Below are 18,085 nucleotides of genomic sequence, written 5' to 3' on the forward strand. Positions count from 1 at the left end.
TCAATAAGCTACTGATGTGAGAAAAAATTTTCTGGGTTTTATATTCTTATTGGAAAATGAAAGACACGCTTGTAAAATTTAAATGGGTTTTCTTATAATTAGCACATACTTATAAAATGAAAGTGTATTATCTCATATTGATAAATGCTGCTAGCTAATTAACCCCTGGAGGCCTTAGTTCAAGAAAATTAACACAATTAGTAATGAAAGCGTAAATGTGAATTAGCCAGTTGGTTAGCCTATTTACTGACTAATGTCATGTTTATGTTTCTTTTTAACCACATCATATGTGAATAAATTAAAAGTATAAAATATACCATGTACCCTTGACTCTTATTTTTAGAAATATCTTTAAACTAAGAGTGTGTGTATGTGTGTTTTAAAGACTGTGATGAAATAAATGCAAAACGAATGGTTATTTGGGTGTTAAGCTGGTTTGTCTTCCTTATGTTTTTATAGATTTTATGGATTTGCTACATAATGAGAATATATATGTGTAATTTTAAAATACTTAAGTTTTAAAAAGGAAATTAGGAATGCTAATTCAAATATCTGGTTGTGCTTGAATATGCGGTGTCTTGTTCGCACGCCTAGACCTGCTGCTCGACATTAAGTCCCAGCAGGTACTTCCTGCTCCTGGTATCCTTTAAGACAAGTTGAAACTGTTATCCCCTTTCCTACGCTGTGCAGCATTCAGAATCACACACACACTCTTAAAAAGATGAGTGTCTTAATGAGAATTCTTAGGAGGGCATGCAGTGTAAATATAGGTTTTCTTGTAACACAGTTTTGTGAAAAGTAGAAAATTATTATTTTAAAGTACACTTTAGCAAGTCTCTTCAAGGTGTTGTTTTTGTTTTGTTGAACAGTTTAGACAGAACTGCTGGAAATGAACACAATTTCCTGTGTTAAGCTGGAAAGCACACAGCACACACACACACACACACGTACACACACAGGGCCCCGTACTGTGCCACGGCCCTGTTCCCATTCATGTGTATTATGACAATGGGTATAAACAGCCTGCAAACCTAATGCATGTCCCATCCCATCTAGACTTAACGTGTTGTGAGTCGTCCAACAGTCAAGATGCAGAAAGAAGACAAGAATTAAAGGTCACTTTTTAAAGATCGGAGTTTGGTGAATCCTGCAGAGCCCGCTGGCTCCTGGCGTTTCTTCCTCCTCAGTGGTCTAACAGATGGCCGAAGCACAGGAGGAAGAGCCTCTCTTACTACCACCTCATTTCACTTCAGCAAATATTTATACAGTGCCGTGTGCTCTTTTTATCAGATAATTAATGCTTCCCCTGTCTTAATTTAACAAACTGTTATGTAAATTAGTTTTCACTCTCTCCTCTCTTGCTGGTTCACTTCATGCATTTTTTTCCATGACCCTTTGCATTTCTGCTTTTCTGTACCCACATCTTTGAGTGAGTACTGTTTCCAGTTTCCAAAGATTTCTGTTAAAATGTCAGATTCTGGAAGAATTTCCAGCTTGGAGAGACCCTCTTAGCATGATTCACATTTTATCATTACTGCTATGTAACTCTTCTTCTTAAAATTTCTCTTACTTGTACTATTCCCCATCCGCGATTCAGATTCTAGACCTACTAGTTCTGCTTTCGCTAGTACAAACGTGACTCTTACCATTTGAATTAATTAAAAGTAAATATATGCTTTTAAACTTTATTTGAAAAGGCTGTGTGTGTGAAAGAGAGGGAGAGACAGACATCTGCTGGTACTCTGCAAGTGGCTGCAGCAGCATGGCTGGACCAGCGTGGAGCCCAGGGCCAGCAGCTTCCTGTGGTTCTGTCACATGGTGGCAGGAACTTGAGTCCTGCCGCTTCCCACACATGTTAGCAGGAAGCTGAATCAAAAGTGCAATACCCAGGACTGAAGCCAGCAGTGCAGTATGGGATGTAATCTCATTCACTGTGCTACAAAACCACTCCCCCAGATTAAATAAAGTTTAGCTTTTGAGCCATCCCACCTTACCAGAAATGCCCAGTGGGCACATGGGATGGGTAGCTGGCACACTGCACAGCACCCGGGATGCTTCCATTCATGAGAGCGTTTTGTCAAATGACACTTCTTCAGCTTCATGGTAATGTTTCCTGAACCTTTTTGTTTCCTTGTGTCTCTTTCTGCATTTCTCTTCTCATTCTATTGATTTTTTTAATTCACATTTTTGGTAAGTGAAATCATACCCTCAATACCTGACTGGCAACAATATTAAGATAATAACAGGCAGGCTTTCATTGATCTGTATTTTGAATTCCTAAATTTTCCGATACTTTGTGGTTTTCATCACTGCATGTTGTGGGCTCTCCTTCATTACGAAGAGCATCCCATGCTAAAATTTGGATCTTCGTTATCAGGGCAAAGAAAACTTAAAATTGTGGTTTTAGCAGTCCCTCCAGAAGAACACCGCAGCTGCCTCTGGAAGGAAAAGTCAGCAGCAACATTGGGGCAGTGGAGTAGGGATACAGCTTTTAGAATTCTGAATCTTTATTAGCATTATTTGTTTGAAAAGCAGAGAGAAAAACAAACAGGAAGTTCTTTCATCAATTAATTCATTTCCCCAACGCCCACAACAGGCAAGGCTGGGCCAGGCCAGAGCCAGGTGCCTCGCATACCATCCAGGTCTCCTCCATGGGTGTCAGGAGCCACATACTTCAGCTGTCACCTGCTGCCTCTCAGGGTGCCCATTAGATTGGATGTGGGTCAGAGAACTTGAACCCCAGGCACTGCAGTATCAGGTACTGGCCTCCTTACTCAGCACCAAAACACCTACCTTCCAACTCTGAATCTTTTTATATTCTGGTTTAAGGATGTGTTACTGCAGTTCTTAACTTAAAAAGTGGTATTTCTTCATATCCATTAGATGCAAGACCTATTTGAATAACTTGACCATAATTTTTAACTAGATGATCTCACAAAGAAATTTAAAATAGAACAAAATATATTTTTTAAGCTGTCTATATTGATGAGGTAGAAAGCTTAATCTGCTAAAGAAATAGAGACTCCCAGGCCTTCAGGTTAAAGTATTTAAGATCTATCCCCTAAAATTTAAGATAAATCTTTTGCTGGGTGGATATTAGCTGTAAGAATCTTGTTTATTTAAAATTTAGGAATAACTACTTTCATTTGCTCTGGGGTAATCTTCTGATTGATTACCATGGTAATCTTAGAAAACCTTAAAGGCTGATTTCCATAACATCTAAACTACTTTTACCAAACAGTAAGTTAGGGGCTGGCACAGTGGTTCAACAAGCTTATCCTCCACTTGCAAGTGCCAGCATTCCATATGGATGGAGAGTTTCCAAATAAACAAAATTTCAGTTCTTCCATATAATCTTTGAAATATTAAGAAGGTCAGGCCTGGTGTGATAGCCTGGTAGCTAAATCCTCATCTTGCATATGCTGGGATGCCATGTGGGTGCTGGTTTGTATCCCAGCTGCTCCACTTTCCATCTGGCTCCCTGCTTATGGCCTGGAAAAGCAGTCAATAGAGGGTGGCCCAAGTCCTTGGGACTCTGCACCTGCATGTGAGAACTGGAAGAAGCTCCTGGCTCTTAGTTCCTGATTTCAGGGTTGAACTAGCAGGTGGAACATCTTTATGTCTCTTCTTCTCTTGGTAAATTTACTTTTCCAATAAAAATAAATATTTTTTAAAGTTGTTGAAAATACTTCTCATAATAATATTTTTCTGTAGAATAGATTGCATATTTTCACCACCAGATGGCTATTTTTGCCAATTAATTCACATAGTTAAGACTCATTCTATAATGTTTTGGACATTTTTATTTATTTACTTGAAAGAAAGCAAGGTCTCATCTGTTGACTCATTACGTAAATGGCCACAACAGTCTGGGTTGTTCTGGGCCACAGCTGGGTATCGAAACCCAGTGCAGGTCTTGTACCTCAGTGGCAGGATCCCAGCTGCTTGAGCCGTCACTTCTACCTCTCAGGGCACACATCAGAAAGGAATTGGAAGTGGAGCTGTGATATAAATCCAGGTATTCTGATATAGGATGTATGTGTTTCACATGGCCTTTAATCGGTAGACCAAATGCCAACCCCTAAATACAATAATGTTTTACTATGCCATGGCATACTACCACACTATAGGAATGCATAACAAAACATTTTCATGTCTTGGATAAATATTTGTATGTTAAGTTCAATAGTATGTTCAGTGGAAGTTAATACATTTCATGGATCCAGAAATGTTGATTACCTCTCAATTTAAGAACCAAAGAGTTTAAGTCAATGAAAGTAGAATGTAAATATTATGAGCCTACACTATGAAAATAGAGCCCAGCTTTCACTCAACCTAAACATATTAGAAAGTCTCTCTTTTCCTAATATTAATTACAGATATTCCTAAGAAAAATGTCTGCTTGAGAGCTCTTCTCATTCCTACCACAGTGAAAAGATACCTTAGTATAAAAGGAAAGAGACATTCTTAAGAGTTACTCTCAAAAATGTCTAGCCTGAGTATTACAGTTTTTTATTACTAGGGTGAAAAGGAGCCAATTCTGATACAAGGAGGCGTTAGGTTCATGAGAAAATGGAAGTGAAAAATAAGGTTAGTGCAAAGAAGCTTGAAATCCATGCAAAAGTTTTCCATAGTATGTATTTTCCCTGAACTTTTTGAAAATCACCCCATACCACATCTTTGCAGTGAGCTTTTTTTATGTAGCATGCCGCCCTGACTTTCAGCTTGTATCCTTATTAATAGCAGAATTCAAAGAAATGGTTACTGGAATTGATAAAGTTTTTTTTTTAACAGATGAAACAGATGTTCATTTCCTTGAAATAAATAAGTAATTAATTACCATCTCAGAGAGATCAGTGGAAGCTAAGTCATCAGTTCCTCTTTCAATATTCTAGCCTTATAAATGCTTCTCTTTTTGTCCTAAATTTGTATATATGCTCTGTGTTCATCTTCAAAAGTGAACTAACAGTAGACTTGGAAGCCATCGAAATTATCTAGATGTGGGGTTTCAGTACACTGAGATTTTCTGAAGGCAACACTACAAGTTTTGGAACCAACCGAATTTTCTCAAAAACGCTGTGACTTGCCTTATGCACCTGCCACATTGCAGTAAACAGTCAAGCCCAGAGGAGGAGTCCAGCAGTGCTTGTTTCTTTGAAGCAGGATGACTGAAATTTACCTTTATTCTTTCTAGGGAACTTCTTAGGAAATAGTTCAACTGCTTTTAATGTGCAGTTACCTGTGAGAAGTAATGTTGTGCAAGAGAAAACTAGTGGAAGACCAAGGGAGGAAGTTAAGATTTTTGCAACAGCTTACTTCTGACTGCCTGTTCTGTGGCAGAAGTAAAGAGGAAACTATATAGATGACCTGGGAACACTGAATCTAATGGGAAAGGCAAGCATGTAACATATCAAAACTGGATCATTGCAAATAAGAACTCTGAAGGAAAGAGGAAAGACTTGGAGCCCTTTGAAGATCCTGCTTATGCATAGATTGAAAAATGTTGTTGTGCCAAAACAAACATATTTTAATTCTGTTTTCCACAAACTTTCTTGAAGTACCCTTGTGTCTTTTTTTTTGTAATTACAAGTATGCATTTGCAAATTAAATGCATTGCACTTATATTGTAAATGCATATGTATATATAAGGGAAAGTCTGTCATGATATACTCCAGACTTCTTAATGGTAGATAAGAAATCATGAGAGCCTTATACTCCCTATTCCATGGGTTGCTGTTGGTTTAAGTCAGTCTCTCTCTCTCTCTCTCTCTCTCTCTCTCTCTCTCTCTCAAGATAAAACTACTTTTGTAGAAAAAAATGAAAGTGGTTTTCATTTTTACAAAGGGGAGGGCTTGGCATGGTAGCCTAGCAGCTAAAGTCCTCACTTTGTACTCACTGGGATCCCATATGGGTGCCAGTTCATGCTTTCTATCCAGTCCCCTTCTTGTGGCCTGGGAAAGCAGTCAAGGATGGCCCAAAGCCTTGGCACCCCGGACCCGCGTGGGAGACCCAAAAGAGGCTTCTGGCCCTGGATTCAGATCTGCTCAGCTCCGGCCATTGCGGCCACTTGGGGAGTGAATCAGCATACAGAAGATCCTCCTCTCTCTCCTTCTCGCCGTATATCTGACTTTCTGACTTTGGAATAAAAATAAATTGATCTTTAAAATAAAGGCAGGGGGCGCATTGTGAAAGCACTGAAAGCATTCCGATACCCTCTACTCTGTTCCAATTCGTGCTTCTGCTTCTTAGCTGACCCCAAGGCTATGGTGACAGCAGGCAGTCAACTACGTTTCCATCCCCTTGCTTTAGCCTGACCCAGCCCCAACCATTGCAGCTATTAGGGAGTGAACCAGCAGATGGAGGATCTCTCTGAATCACTCCCCACCTCTGTAATTCTTTTTGCCTTTCAAATGAATCCACAAGCAAGAGAAATGAGAGAATGAGAGAGAGAGAGAGAGAGAGAGAGAGAGAGACGCTATTGGCAGTGGAGATGGGGTGCAATGCACAAGATAGATTTTGCAGAAAGAATTGATAAGGTTTGGTGTTGGGTGAGTGTAGGAGAGAAGTGAAGAATAGGAATAGTTTTGGACATTGGACATAGTTCTGTTGGGAAAACATTTCATGGGTGAAGTGCACCCTTCCTCCCACTATGAGGACATCCCAGCAGCCTACTCTTCCTCTCCAGCTACTGCCCATTGCCATGTAGTTGATTTGTTACTTGGAGAGTCCATTAGCAGGAAGGCCCTTCTATATTCATGAAGTGGGGTGTTTCCTCGAAGCTTTTGACTGAACTATAGTTGTGAGGAAAGAAAGGCTTGGCCCAAGCAAAGCAAGGCCAAGAACCAGGAGAACCCTGGCTCATGCGATACCATACAGAGTCCACAAGTTGCTGAGCCATGTGTAGGGTTTGCTGACAACTGTGCATGGCAGTAATGAGTTAGTAGAAGACAGAAACCTGTTTCATGTGTAAGCTACTTGTGTGACCCTAAACAGCCCTCTATATCTCAGTGGTCTTTGGACATACTCAGTGTAAGGGGTTTGGACTCTAATCTGTAATTGGATATGTGATTGTGGAGCTTGGGGAGCAATCAGGCGGAGAGAGAAGATCGAACAAGAAGAGGATCTGGAATTGAATCCTGAAACACTTCAGCGTTCAGAGTTTTGACATGAAGAAGGAGCTGACAGTTGATATAAGATCCTTTGGATATTTTACAAACCTCCCAAATTTGGTGTGCTTTAAACAGAAGTACTCTTTCTCTGTAGTTCCCATCATGGTCAATGACGTCATCTGTTGTAACTCATTAGACTGTCATTTGATTCTGCTTCACTTCCACACTCATGGTGACCCAGGCCTTTCTCCTTTGACTATCAGAACCATCCTTTCCTCTCGCTCTCACTACCCTTGCCTTGGTTCCTGCCCTAACAATTTCTCACTTACATCTCTGCAATATCTTGCCAGCTTTCCCTACTGCAGTCTTGCTTTCGTCCCATCCAATTTCTACAGTTGCCAGATTTAGTCATCTTTTTAAAAGTAAGGTACAAACATGTAAATTTGATGTTTATGATCGCCAGATTTAGCAAGTGAAAATATAGTGCACCAATGTTAAATTTAAATTTCAGATAAACAGTGCCTAATTTTGAGCATAAATGTGCACTACCCAGTATTTAGGACGTACATCCTGAATCCTAATTTGTTGTTTATCTGAAATGTATATTTAACTGAGCATCCTGTATGTTATCTGCAAATCTGGCCTGTGCCATTGCTTTCAGAATCAAAATCTAAATAGTCTAACATTGCATTCGTTCCACAATTTAGCATATTTTGACTGCTGTATACTTCCTGGGCCACTGTGCTGCCTTTCCCCCTTAGACAGTACCCACTCCTCCCTAGAAGGTCCTCTTCGCATTTCTCTACTCAGTTCCTCACCACACTGTTTGTAAGTTTCAGCATCAGCTTCTCCAGGAAGTCATTCCTAACACCCAGTCCTCTCCGTACATCATGATCAGGACTCTGGCTTTCCTTTTACATTCTCATCGTATGCTTTGCTTAATACTAACCTGGAACTGAACAGTTTGACTACTCTGTTTTTTAACCCAATCTCTCTTTTCTAGATTGTGAGTTCTTTGAGCACAGGTTAAAAGTTGTCTTTCAGCTCTATCCTTGACTAGAGTGAGTGAGTTCTTGGTTAATATACTGGTGAATCAACAAGTGAGTGAATGGATGAGTAGTAAAATGTCAGCCATATAACTGGTTGTTGGCTTGCTTACTCAGGTCTTCCGCTGTTTGATAAGTGGACAGTAAGTCATCTCTGTTGCCTATGCTTCCCTCTGTCCCCCAGGAGCTCCATGCGACTTAGGAGCTAGGTTTTGTTCTCAAGAGCCTTGAATTGTCAGCGCTCAGTATATACGTATTGAATGAAACAGTGAATGAGTGAGTCTGTCTTTCAGCGCCGCAGCTCCTGTTGTCTGCTGCCCATTCTCAGCCTCTCTCAATTCTTGAACTCACCTTCTCCTCTCTCTCACATCAGGGGGAAGCGCTTCTCCCCTATAGCAGCTGGCACAGAGCAGCTCAGTAAAAGCCAGCAATCATTCGCAGGTGGAGCCCTCTCCGCCCCTGTCCCCTGGCACATGCCTGCCTGCCGTTTCTTCCCCTCTCCCTCGGATGCCAAGTCGTGGGGTCTTGACGTTGCCTTCTCCCCTCTCACACAAGGGAGCAGGGTTTCCTTTGTCTTCCACCAAGGGAGTTCAATTAAATAGGACTAAAAGTAAGTGACTCTAATTATTTTTTATTAATGTTTAACTGCTAAGCTTCTTTTTCAATTAAATAATTATGTCTTTATACTCTGAGGTCCCTTTTTTTGCGTTTTAGGTGGAAGTTCATTTTTTTGTTGTTGTTATTATTAAAGGAAATACCACCTGCAAAACTGGTAGTGATTGAGCTCTGTAATTACTTCATTTTAGTGACATTTCATGATTTAATAATTAATCTGGCTGTAGTTCAAAGAAAGAAAACTCAATGCCAGAAACTTTTAGCCAGCAAAAAATATAAACAAACCTTATGATTGTCCCCTCAAATAAAGCAAGCCATTGAGATCAACTCCCTGCAATTAGAAATGTTTGGAAAAAAATGCAAGAGGAAAGTTCAAGAAAGCATGTCAAAACAACAACACTGAGTGTACGTGTTCGTTACTGTAATTGATCAAATGATGTTTGTGATAGATTTGAATGTGAATAAATTGAAAGTGACATTGATTTGGCAGCAACACACTAGTGGTTGGCAGGAACGCGTAGCAGGAGCAGGTTGTGCTGAAGCCTAACTCACTTGGCTGTTGTTTTCCTTCTAACGGATTTCTTAGCAACCCTGTGCTTGCATGCTAACCTCAGCCCTGTCATTTATTTACCCTTTTGGTTTCTACTCCCATCCTGGCCGGATGAAGTTCAGTTTCGATTACTCATCTAGCAGGTGTCGCCTGGGTTCTGAACACAGAATACCTCTTGGTCATCTGTGAGCCTCCCCCTCCCCGTTTTTCCTCATTTTTCCTTTAGAGATTGAAAAAGAGTGATCTAGTAACTTACTATTTCATCCTGGCAATTCAACAATGCAGAACCAGAAAATGTAGTTTAATTAAACAGCCTGGCAGTCTTTCCAGGCTCAGGCTTAGCAGTACCATTTGCTGGGCCTGAATTGTTTCTCAGCATGTTACAAAATTGATGCTGTAAGAAGAATATTCAGCTGAGAACATACTGAAACACCAAATTCCATTTTAATTATATTGAAGAGTTGGGGGGCTCTGCAGTAGATTCTGGGAGGCTGCTTTCTGGGTGTGACCAGCGGGCCATAAATCAGACGTTGGTGGCATGGGGTTCAGAGGCGTAATTCATGCCAGATTTTATTTAGTGATTCTTTTCTGTTCCTCAAACAAATATATTTTTAGCTGACTCACGGCAGTGTTGTTACGTTTTAAAATTATTTATCACTCAGTAAAATAAAAATTTTTAATATGTATAGTTTTAAATACAGACAGTAATGGAGTTGTCATGGTCAAATATATCTTACGAAGCACACGTCTAAGAAGAGGTGAAAAATGGATGGATGTGAGAGGAAGTTACTTAGTCATTTAAGTACTTTGGAAAGTGGATCTGCTTCTCTAAAGACTCACTGTATCTTTATCTTAGGTGCACTTTGAAAGATATATATGCAGTTTCTGCAAGTATTAAAAATATATTTACATTAAACTTTTGCTACAAATAAGCTGCTACTAATAATTCCAAATTATAGCTTTTATACAAAGCCAAGTTCTCATATTTTGTATGCAAGCCTTACACAGTGAACTTTATAAAAAGTCACAGTTTTGTTCCCATAGAAGCTTAAAAGGGAATCCATTAACATGGACTTAAAACTGACCCATGAGTCTTTGCTCTTAATATAGTAAACTTTCTAACAATGAAGCACTGTTGAATTTATTTTAAACTGTATTTAGATTATGCCTTGGCATGTGTTTTGAACTTAAGTTAGAACATAGTTATATGTGATACACTTGGAATTCACAAGTACTTGAAGCTAAATGGAGACCATTTATAAATACTGAATTCCAGCAAAGCATGGAGCCGGGAGATTAAAGAAGAAAGTGTGTGATCTGTAGATGTTCCACCTGCTTTTTTTGCTAGCTGGATTCATGACACTTTAAGGCAAATGTTATGATTCCCTAATACTGAGCTGAACATTAAATTAACTCCCTTCTATTTCCATGCCTCTGAGTATAAAAATTATTGAAATTATTATTTAAATAATGTGAAGTCTAATATTATGAGTTATTTTAAATAATGATTCACACAATTTTAAAGTTTATTGTTTTAGAATGTTGTATTTAACATAAATATGTGGTCACTTCTTGATAGAGTAATTCTGTCATCTAGTTTGAATCCTTGAAGGAGTCTAGGAGATTGAGATCTTGAATGATGTAATTGAAACAGCTATTTTTTTATGTGCATATCCAATGCAAAACACTAAATTTAAAAGCATTGGTGACATTTTGCCTATCTTAAATTAGTAATAATGGATCATTTATAATTTGTGTTTAGTTTCTGCTTTTCCTAGGTATTTATGTATTAAGAGGTAGTATTCCTAAAATATTTGTAGACACACACGCATACATACCCACAAATCTTCATGTAAAGATTCAATTTTATTAAAAATATGGACTCGGAAATGCTCACTCCCACACTGCACTGCTGCTCTGAATGTGACCTGAATGACTCTAACAGCCGAGGTACAGAACTGCTCAGTCCCTGTCCCCAGTTCCCCTGTGGTAATCCGGAACCTGCTTTCAGGCATGGCAGCTTCGTCAGAGAGCACCTGTGCCCTCCCTTCTCCACAACACCGGTTCAGGTTCAATACTCAAATGTACGTGGCCTTGGTCCCCTTTAGCCCTTCCAGAGCAAAGTTGCAGAGACCTCTAGTCCAAGCCTGCCATTTGCTTCACCTCTTTTTTGTAGTGTGAGTACCTGTGTCATAGTGTGATTTTTTTCTTATCTAATATCTTTTGCAGCTGAATTTACTAACTAGAACTTGCATAAGGGAAAGTATGAGGAGAAGAGAATAATTAATACTGGTTTTATATCATCCCTAATGTCTGTGAGTGGGCTCTAAGTATGTTGGTAAATTGCATAATTAAGCTTTGTTTTTAAACTTTAAAAGCCTTTTGTCATTACTGCACATAGCAATTCAAATAGCAATTTGCAACGTTCAGTCTGACAATAGTACAGCAGCTGTAGGGGTTCTTAGCAAAGCCAAAGCATTGGAAGGGACAGTGTTTGAAGGTTTGAATTCACATCCCTGAATAATGCCCATTAATGAACAATACCCAACAAGTAACCATTAACTTCTCTACCTCTCAGGGGTGCATTTGTTAAAGACATCCAGAGCTTTTCCTTTGCTTCTCTCCCCAGTTTAGCCCTTTACAAACAGTGATAATTTATGACATAGATGGATAGGTAAATGTTTAATTAATTGCTGGTTAGGACCTTGCTCTCTAGCATTGGAGTGCCTGAGCCTAACACCTGGTTCTGGCTCCTGATCTCAATGCAGGAATGGACTTGACCTCATGGCTCACTCTCCTATGGTCAACTCCAGACAGCTCTAGCATCAGACAGCTAGGAACGGCCCTAGGTGACATACTATCCCAAAATCAAGTCAGGGGAGCCAGAACAAGGTGTGAGAAGCAGAAGGCTTGGTGAGCAGTGCCTGCTGGGTAGTCGGAGATAGGGATAATGAGGCAATGTGCTGTTCATTTGAGCACTGCTTGTCTTCTTGCCCTTCCGGTTCCTGTCCTGAACTGGGTTTGCAAGCTTGAGAGAATCTCTTGGGAGGAGCAGGGTCATCAGAAGCCTCAGACCCCGTGGCAGGAGTGCCAGTGGACACTGTGATGCTGTTGCTTATATGCTCATGGTGCTGGACATATACTTGCTGGGCTTCCCACAGGCACCGAAGTGTCCAGAACTCTGGTGCTTTTCCCTGCAACAAAGTCCTTCATTCAAATCATTTCTGGCACCATGCATTCCATTGTTCAGATTCAACTTTTGCATCTTTTTATCATTTTGCTTTGGCTACTATACCTCCTTTAATGTTCCTAAATAGAGGTCTGTGACAAATTTAGTTTTTATTGCAAACGTTTTTATTTCTGAAAGATATTTTTCTATTGTAAAAATGTGCCTTCAGGGCCCTGCGCGGTGGCGCAGTGGTTAAAGGTCCTCGCCTTGCACACCCGGGATCCCATATGGGCGCCGGTTCTATCCCGGCAGCCCCGCTTCCTTTCCAGCTCCCTGCCTGTGGCCCGGGAAAAGCAGTCAAGCCGTTGCGCTCACTTGGGGAGTGAATCATTGGACGGAAGATCTTCCTCTCTGTCTCTCCTCTCTGTATATCCACCTTTCCAATAAAAAAAATAATAAAAATAGATCTTTAAATAAAAAATGTGTGTTCACTGGGTAGGTGTTTTGTGTGTGTGTGTGTGTGTGTGTGTGTGTGTGTGTGTGTGTGTGTGTTACTATTGGATTTTAACAATTTGATTTTGATATGATAAGTTTGGAGTTGGTTGAAGTGCTTGGACTTGCAGGTTTCTATTTTTATCTGTTTGTACTACTTCTGGTCCTCTTCCCTCTCCTGTGACCGCAACTGCCAGTATGTTAGGCCACTTGATGTCCCTCAGACCATGGAGACTCTTCATTTGTAAAGCTTCTGAAAGTCTTCTGGTTTCAGATTGCTATTTTCCATTGCCTCATTTTCAGATTTAATTCTTTTCCTTCACAGTGTCTAATTTTCTGTAAAGCATTCTATTAAATATTTTCACTTCATAATTGAAAAACATTTTTCACCTACAGAATTACCATGTGAAGATTTATTTATTTTCATTGGAAAGCAGATTTACAGAGAAAAGGAGAGACAGAAGATCTTCCATCTGCTGATTCACTCCCCAAGGGGCTGCAACTGTCAGAATTGGGTGGTCCCAAGTCAGGAGCCAAAAGCTTGGACAAGGTCTCCCACTTGGGTACAGGGACCCAAGGAGTTGAGCCATCTTCCATTGCTTTCCCACTCCTTAACCAGTAAGTTGGATGGGAAGTGCAGCAACCAGGACACAGACCAGCAATCGTATGGGATGTTGGTGTTAGCAGGTGGAGGATTATTTTGTTGAGCAGCACAATTTTTTAAATGGCTTTCTATTTCTTTCTTCTTTATAATCATTTATAGTTAGCCATTTTTGTAGTAGTTGCACTGAAGTCCCAATTTTTGGTTTGGTTATTTCTGCTATGTCTTGGTCTGTTTCTGTTAGCTCATGTGGGATCTCAATTTCCTGTTCTTCACTTCCTGGTCACATGGTAAACACTGAAATATCATGTATATGTAAGTTGCATGTGGAGGTGGCTGCTGTATTAGACAGGACAAACCTAGTGTGCTCTGTAGGGTCTCACACCAACTTAGCCCTATTTCAACGGAGTGGCCTTTCTGAAGTCATTTTTTGCCAAATGCCCCAGTAATTCAGTGAGGTGTCATAGGCTGGTTAGAACCTGAATGTCTTTTAGTTCAGAGCATGCTGCATTATTTGTTTACCCGCAGTATTATTTTGCCTTTCCTAGCCTTGTGAAGGAAAAACACCCACATTTAAATATATGTTGTATGTACACACACACACACAACCCACATATATATACACATTCCGCTGAATACTCAAATGGACCCTATGTAGATTCCAGAACTCTGTGTCTACTGAGGGTCCTCCCAGCACTCCAGATGCCCCAGCCTCTCTAAACAGCCATCTCCATCCCTTGAGCTTAGTGAGGTTGCTATCCTCATCTAGGGTTCCCCAGACCTACGCACCAGTGCATCCTGTATTACCCGACAGGAAGAAGACCACACTTGTTTTAAAAATGCAAACAGTGATGTGAAGAGAGACCCCTTTGCTCTCGGTTTATCACTACTACACACGTGCTGAAACTGCTCATTGATAAACACAGTGAAGCTTAAGAGGATATTGTTCCAAGGAATTGTAAAGAAAAAAAAAAGCTTGCTTGATAGACTTTCCTAAGAGATGGTTTCTGTTTGTGTCTAACGTCTGCAATTATTATTTGCACCTGGCTGTGTTCATTTTGTCAGTTCTAAATATTTACAAAATTAGACTTCCTTTCATAAATGATTTGTGTTGTTTAATTTTCCTGGAATTGCTATCTGGAATTTCTGCCTGGTAACAATTTGTTTTGTTTTGTTTTGTTTTAACAAAAGGAGATAATTCTCTAGAAAATAGTATGGTCTCCATATTTTTCAACTTACTGCTTTTTTATGTAAATATAGCTACATACATTCTTTAAAAATTTTTTTTCTTTAGAAGCTGACTCACTTATTTGAATGTCAGAGTTAGAGATTACGGAGGAGGGGAGAGAGAAAGAGAAAGATCTCCATCCATCCACTGATTAGAGATCTTCTGTCCACTGGTTCACTGCCCAGTTGACCACAATGGCCACAATGGCCAGGGCTGAGCTATTCCAAAGCCAGGAGCCAGGTGCTTCTTCCCAGTGTCCCGTGTGTGTAGCAGGAATCCTTGTCCCTGTGCCATCTTCCACTGCTTTTCCCAGGCCTTGAGCAGGAAACTGGATCAGAAATGCTGCAGTCAGGACAGAAACCAGCACCCATATGTGATGCCAGCATTGCAAGCAGCAACTTGGCCCACTACACTCCTTAGGTTGACTTTTCTTTGACTAAGCAGCTGTTACAAAGGAAGAGACTGAGTTATACACATAATGTTGAGTGAAGAAAAATTCTGCAACAGAAGAAGAAAACTGTGTGCCCACCCTTTCCTTCTGTTTATAAGGCACATCCCAGCTGCAAGGCTGCTGTAGCACAGGTGAAGGCAATAAGTGGGCATGGGCACAGCTTCAGATGATGTGACTTCCCTGTTACACCCAAGCCAATAACTCCTTTACCAGCTTCTTTTAAAAAATATTCATTTATTTGAGCAGCAGAGAGAATTGGGAAGTGAATCCATGCCTGCATTGGCCTCACAGGGCCTGATGTCAGTCACCCGGAATTTCATACAAGTTTCCCATGTGAGTGGCAGAAACCCAACTATTTGAGCCATCACTGCTGCTTCCCAGCATCATCTATCCTGTGAGCAGGGCCAGGACTGGGAGCGAGGCCCTCTGCTGTGGGATGCAGGGCCAGGACTGGGAACAAGGCCCTCTACTATGGGATGCAGGCATCTTCACTACCAGGCAGGTGCCCACCCTCCTGAGTCACCTGCCAGCAACATGTCTAACCTGGTCTTGTCATTCTTGCCTGAAGACACAGCAACTGCAAGAGCGTGGAGATGTGACAATGTGTTTTTGCCTACTTCCAGTATTTCCAGTGTGGTGTGGAAAACTTGATCATCTGTCACCTCATGTAGGAAATCTGCTTAAGAAAGGCACAGTCTGAACTTCAGTTTTCATCCAAAGGGGCAGCAACTGTCCCCGACACCCACAGTTGCTGTTGTTATTACAGTCAACTACTTAAGGAATTGCTCTGCTGATGAAACCTACAGCACTTACAAATAATGTTTTCCTGCCACACGTTTGCTCTGAGGGACAAATTTCATTAGTTAGACCCCTATTCACCTCTAATTGTGTGTAACATAATACTTAATTGAAAAACCCTCTTCTTCTTCTTTAAATACAACAATGTTTTAAATCTTATTTTTTTAAAAACAAAATGACCAAAAGAGGGAGAAGGAGAGATATCTTCTATTTACCAAATAACCTCAGTTGCCATGACTAGGCCAGGCCAAAGGCAGAACTCCATTCATAACTGCCAGGTAGGTAGGGGCTCAACTCCAGGGGCCATCTTTTGCTTTTCCAGCACATCAGCAGGAAAGTGGAGTGAAAGTAGAGCAGCAGAGATGATAACAGCACTCCAATATGGGATGTAGTATTACAAGCAGTGATTAATCCCTACTGCACCATGCTGACCTTTAACTCTGTGTGTGTGTGTGTGTGTGAGAGAGAGAGAGAGAGAGAGAATATTACTGCATATCTTTTTTAAAGGGGCTGTGTTATTTAAAATTCACTTTAGAAACAGAAACATTGCATCACACCCAGCTGTTGCCCTTTATGTGTCATTTCCTAATGTGCTGAAATTTAGCAAGAACTTGAACATGTATTTTTGTCAGTGTTGTCAGCTATCAATCAATTATGTTAACATTCTTATTTTTTGTATTATAAATGACAAGAGTTTCAAAGAGCTCATCAGACAAAAAGTTTTTAATTCCATTTTTCATGTGATTCTGTTGAGACCCCTTCATGATCTTAAAGAAGAACCAGAAAACATAGATAAGCAAGGAGAATATTAAAACTTTCATCCACTTAGAAGTAATCCTCAGGGCTAGAGAAAACAGGAAGGAAACAAAAGAAAGATGTAATTACTATTTGTCTTTTCATTTTTAAGATGCACAGCCCTTCACATCTTAACATCACTGACAGCAGGGTGTGTATGGATTTTAATTGCCTTTCTTTGTAGTGGCACATACCATGAGGCCCCTTAAATGTGATGGTCTTTCATTCAGTGAAGTGCAGCAGTAGATTCATTATAATTTGGGGAGTAGACTCTTCTCAAAGGAGGAGCAACTCGGAGGGAGGGCACTGCATTTCACAAGTGGTTTGCATCGGCTTGATTGAAGTCATCCCAGAGTCTGTGCCTCTCTGAGCTGCTGGTGCAGGTCTACTGACCCACCCACCCCCACTGCTGTCCTCCTCCTACCACAGTGCTCTGTGAGGGCAAAGGGGAGTCCGGGGGCTGGGTGCTGGTGCTCGAGGGCAGCCTGAGCATTACATTGTAATGCCACAGAGAAACTTTCTAAGGCCATCCCACCATCTTGTCCTCTCCAGGAGAGGAGTACAGTTTCTGATGAAGAGTTTTAAAGTGGGAAATGGTTATCAAGCTTGGGGAATCTGTGATGGGATGGCATGGGCTCTTGTACAGTATTTTACATCTAAATAGTTTCAGTTTGGGAGTAGTAAGTATTTCTCTTTTGTGACCTTTGGTGTCAATTATAGCATAAGATGAGGAACCAAACTGGTTTTCAAACTTACACTCTGTATAGCTAACATTTCAATGCAAGGGAAATACCATGAACATTATATAATGTATAGTTTGCTCTTTCTTGACTTTTATTTTCATAAGTCTGTACTTTGGGAAGTTTTGCTAGAAATTGAGTAACATCTCCCATTTATATATCATGCAGGAAATATTGAAAAATGAAAAATATAGAGAAGAAATGAAAATCAAAAACCAAGATTTTTATGAACAAGAAAGACTCGCTAGTGAAGCGACTAGTGAGGAACTCCTGGCCCCACCTGTTCAAACTCAGATTAAAGGGCATGCCTCTGCTCCCTTCTTCGGGAAGGAAGAGCCCTCCGTGGCTCCCACCAGCACCGGCAAAACCTTCCAGCCAGGATCCTGGATGCCACATGACGGCAAGAGCCGCCACCAGTGAATGCATATGGTAAATTCATTTCATTTCTACAGATGTGATTATTTTAACAAATAAAAACCCTGAAAAGTTAA

General features: G+C 40.5%; 1 protein-coding gene across 1 annotated transcript in view; it reads left to right on the top strand.

The window, feature by feature from the left end:
* The window catches only part of NDUFAF2 (NADH:ubiquinone oxidoreductase complex assembly factor 2), a 132,397-nt gene extending 114,312 nt beyond the window's left edge, over positions 1–18,085 (top strand). The window contains exon 4 of the mRNA XM_040977584.1: positions 17,763–18,085. Coding sequence (XP_040833518.1) covers positions 17,763–18,014 — 252 coding nt within the window. The 3' untranslated portion in view covers positions 18,015–18,085. The remainder of the gene's footprint in view (positions 1–17,762) is intronic.

Source organism: Ochotona curzoniae, unplaced genomic scaffold, assembly GCF_017591425.1.
Source record: "Ochotona curzoniae isolate NIBS_2020 unplaced genomic scaffold, NIBS_Ocur_1.0 contig_2754, whole genome shotgun sequence".
Classification (NCBI taxonomy): Eukaryota; Metazoa; Chordata; class Mammalia; order Lagomorpha; family Ochotonidae; genus Ochotona; species Ochotona curzoniae.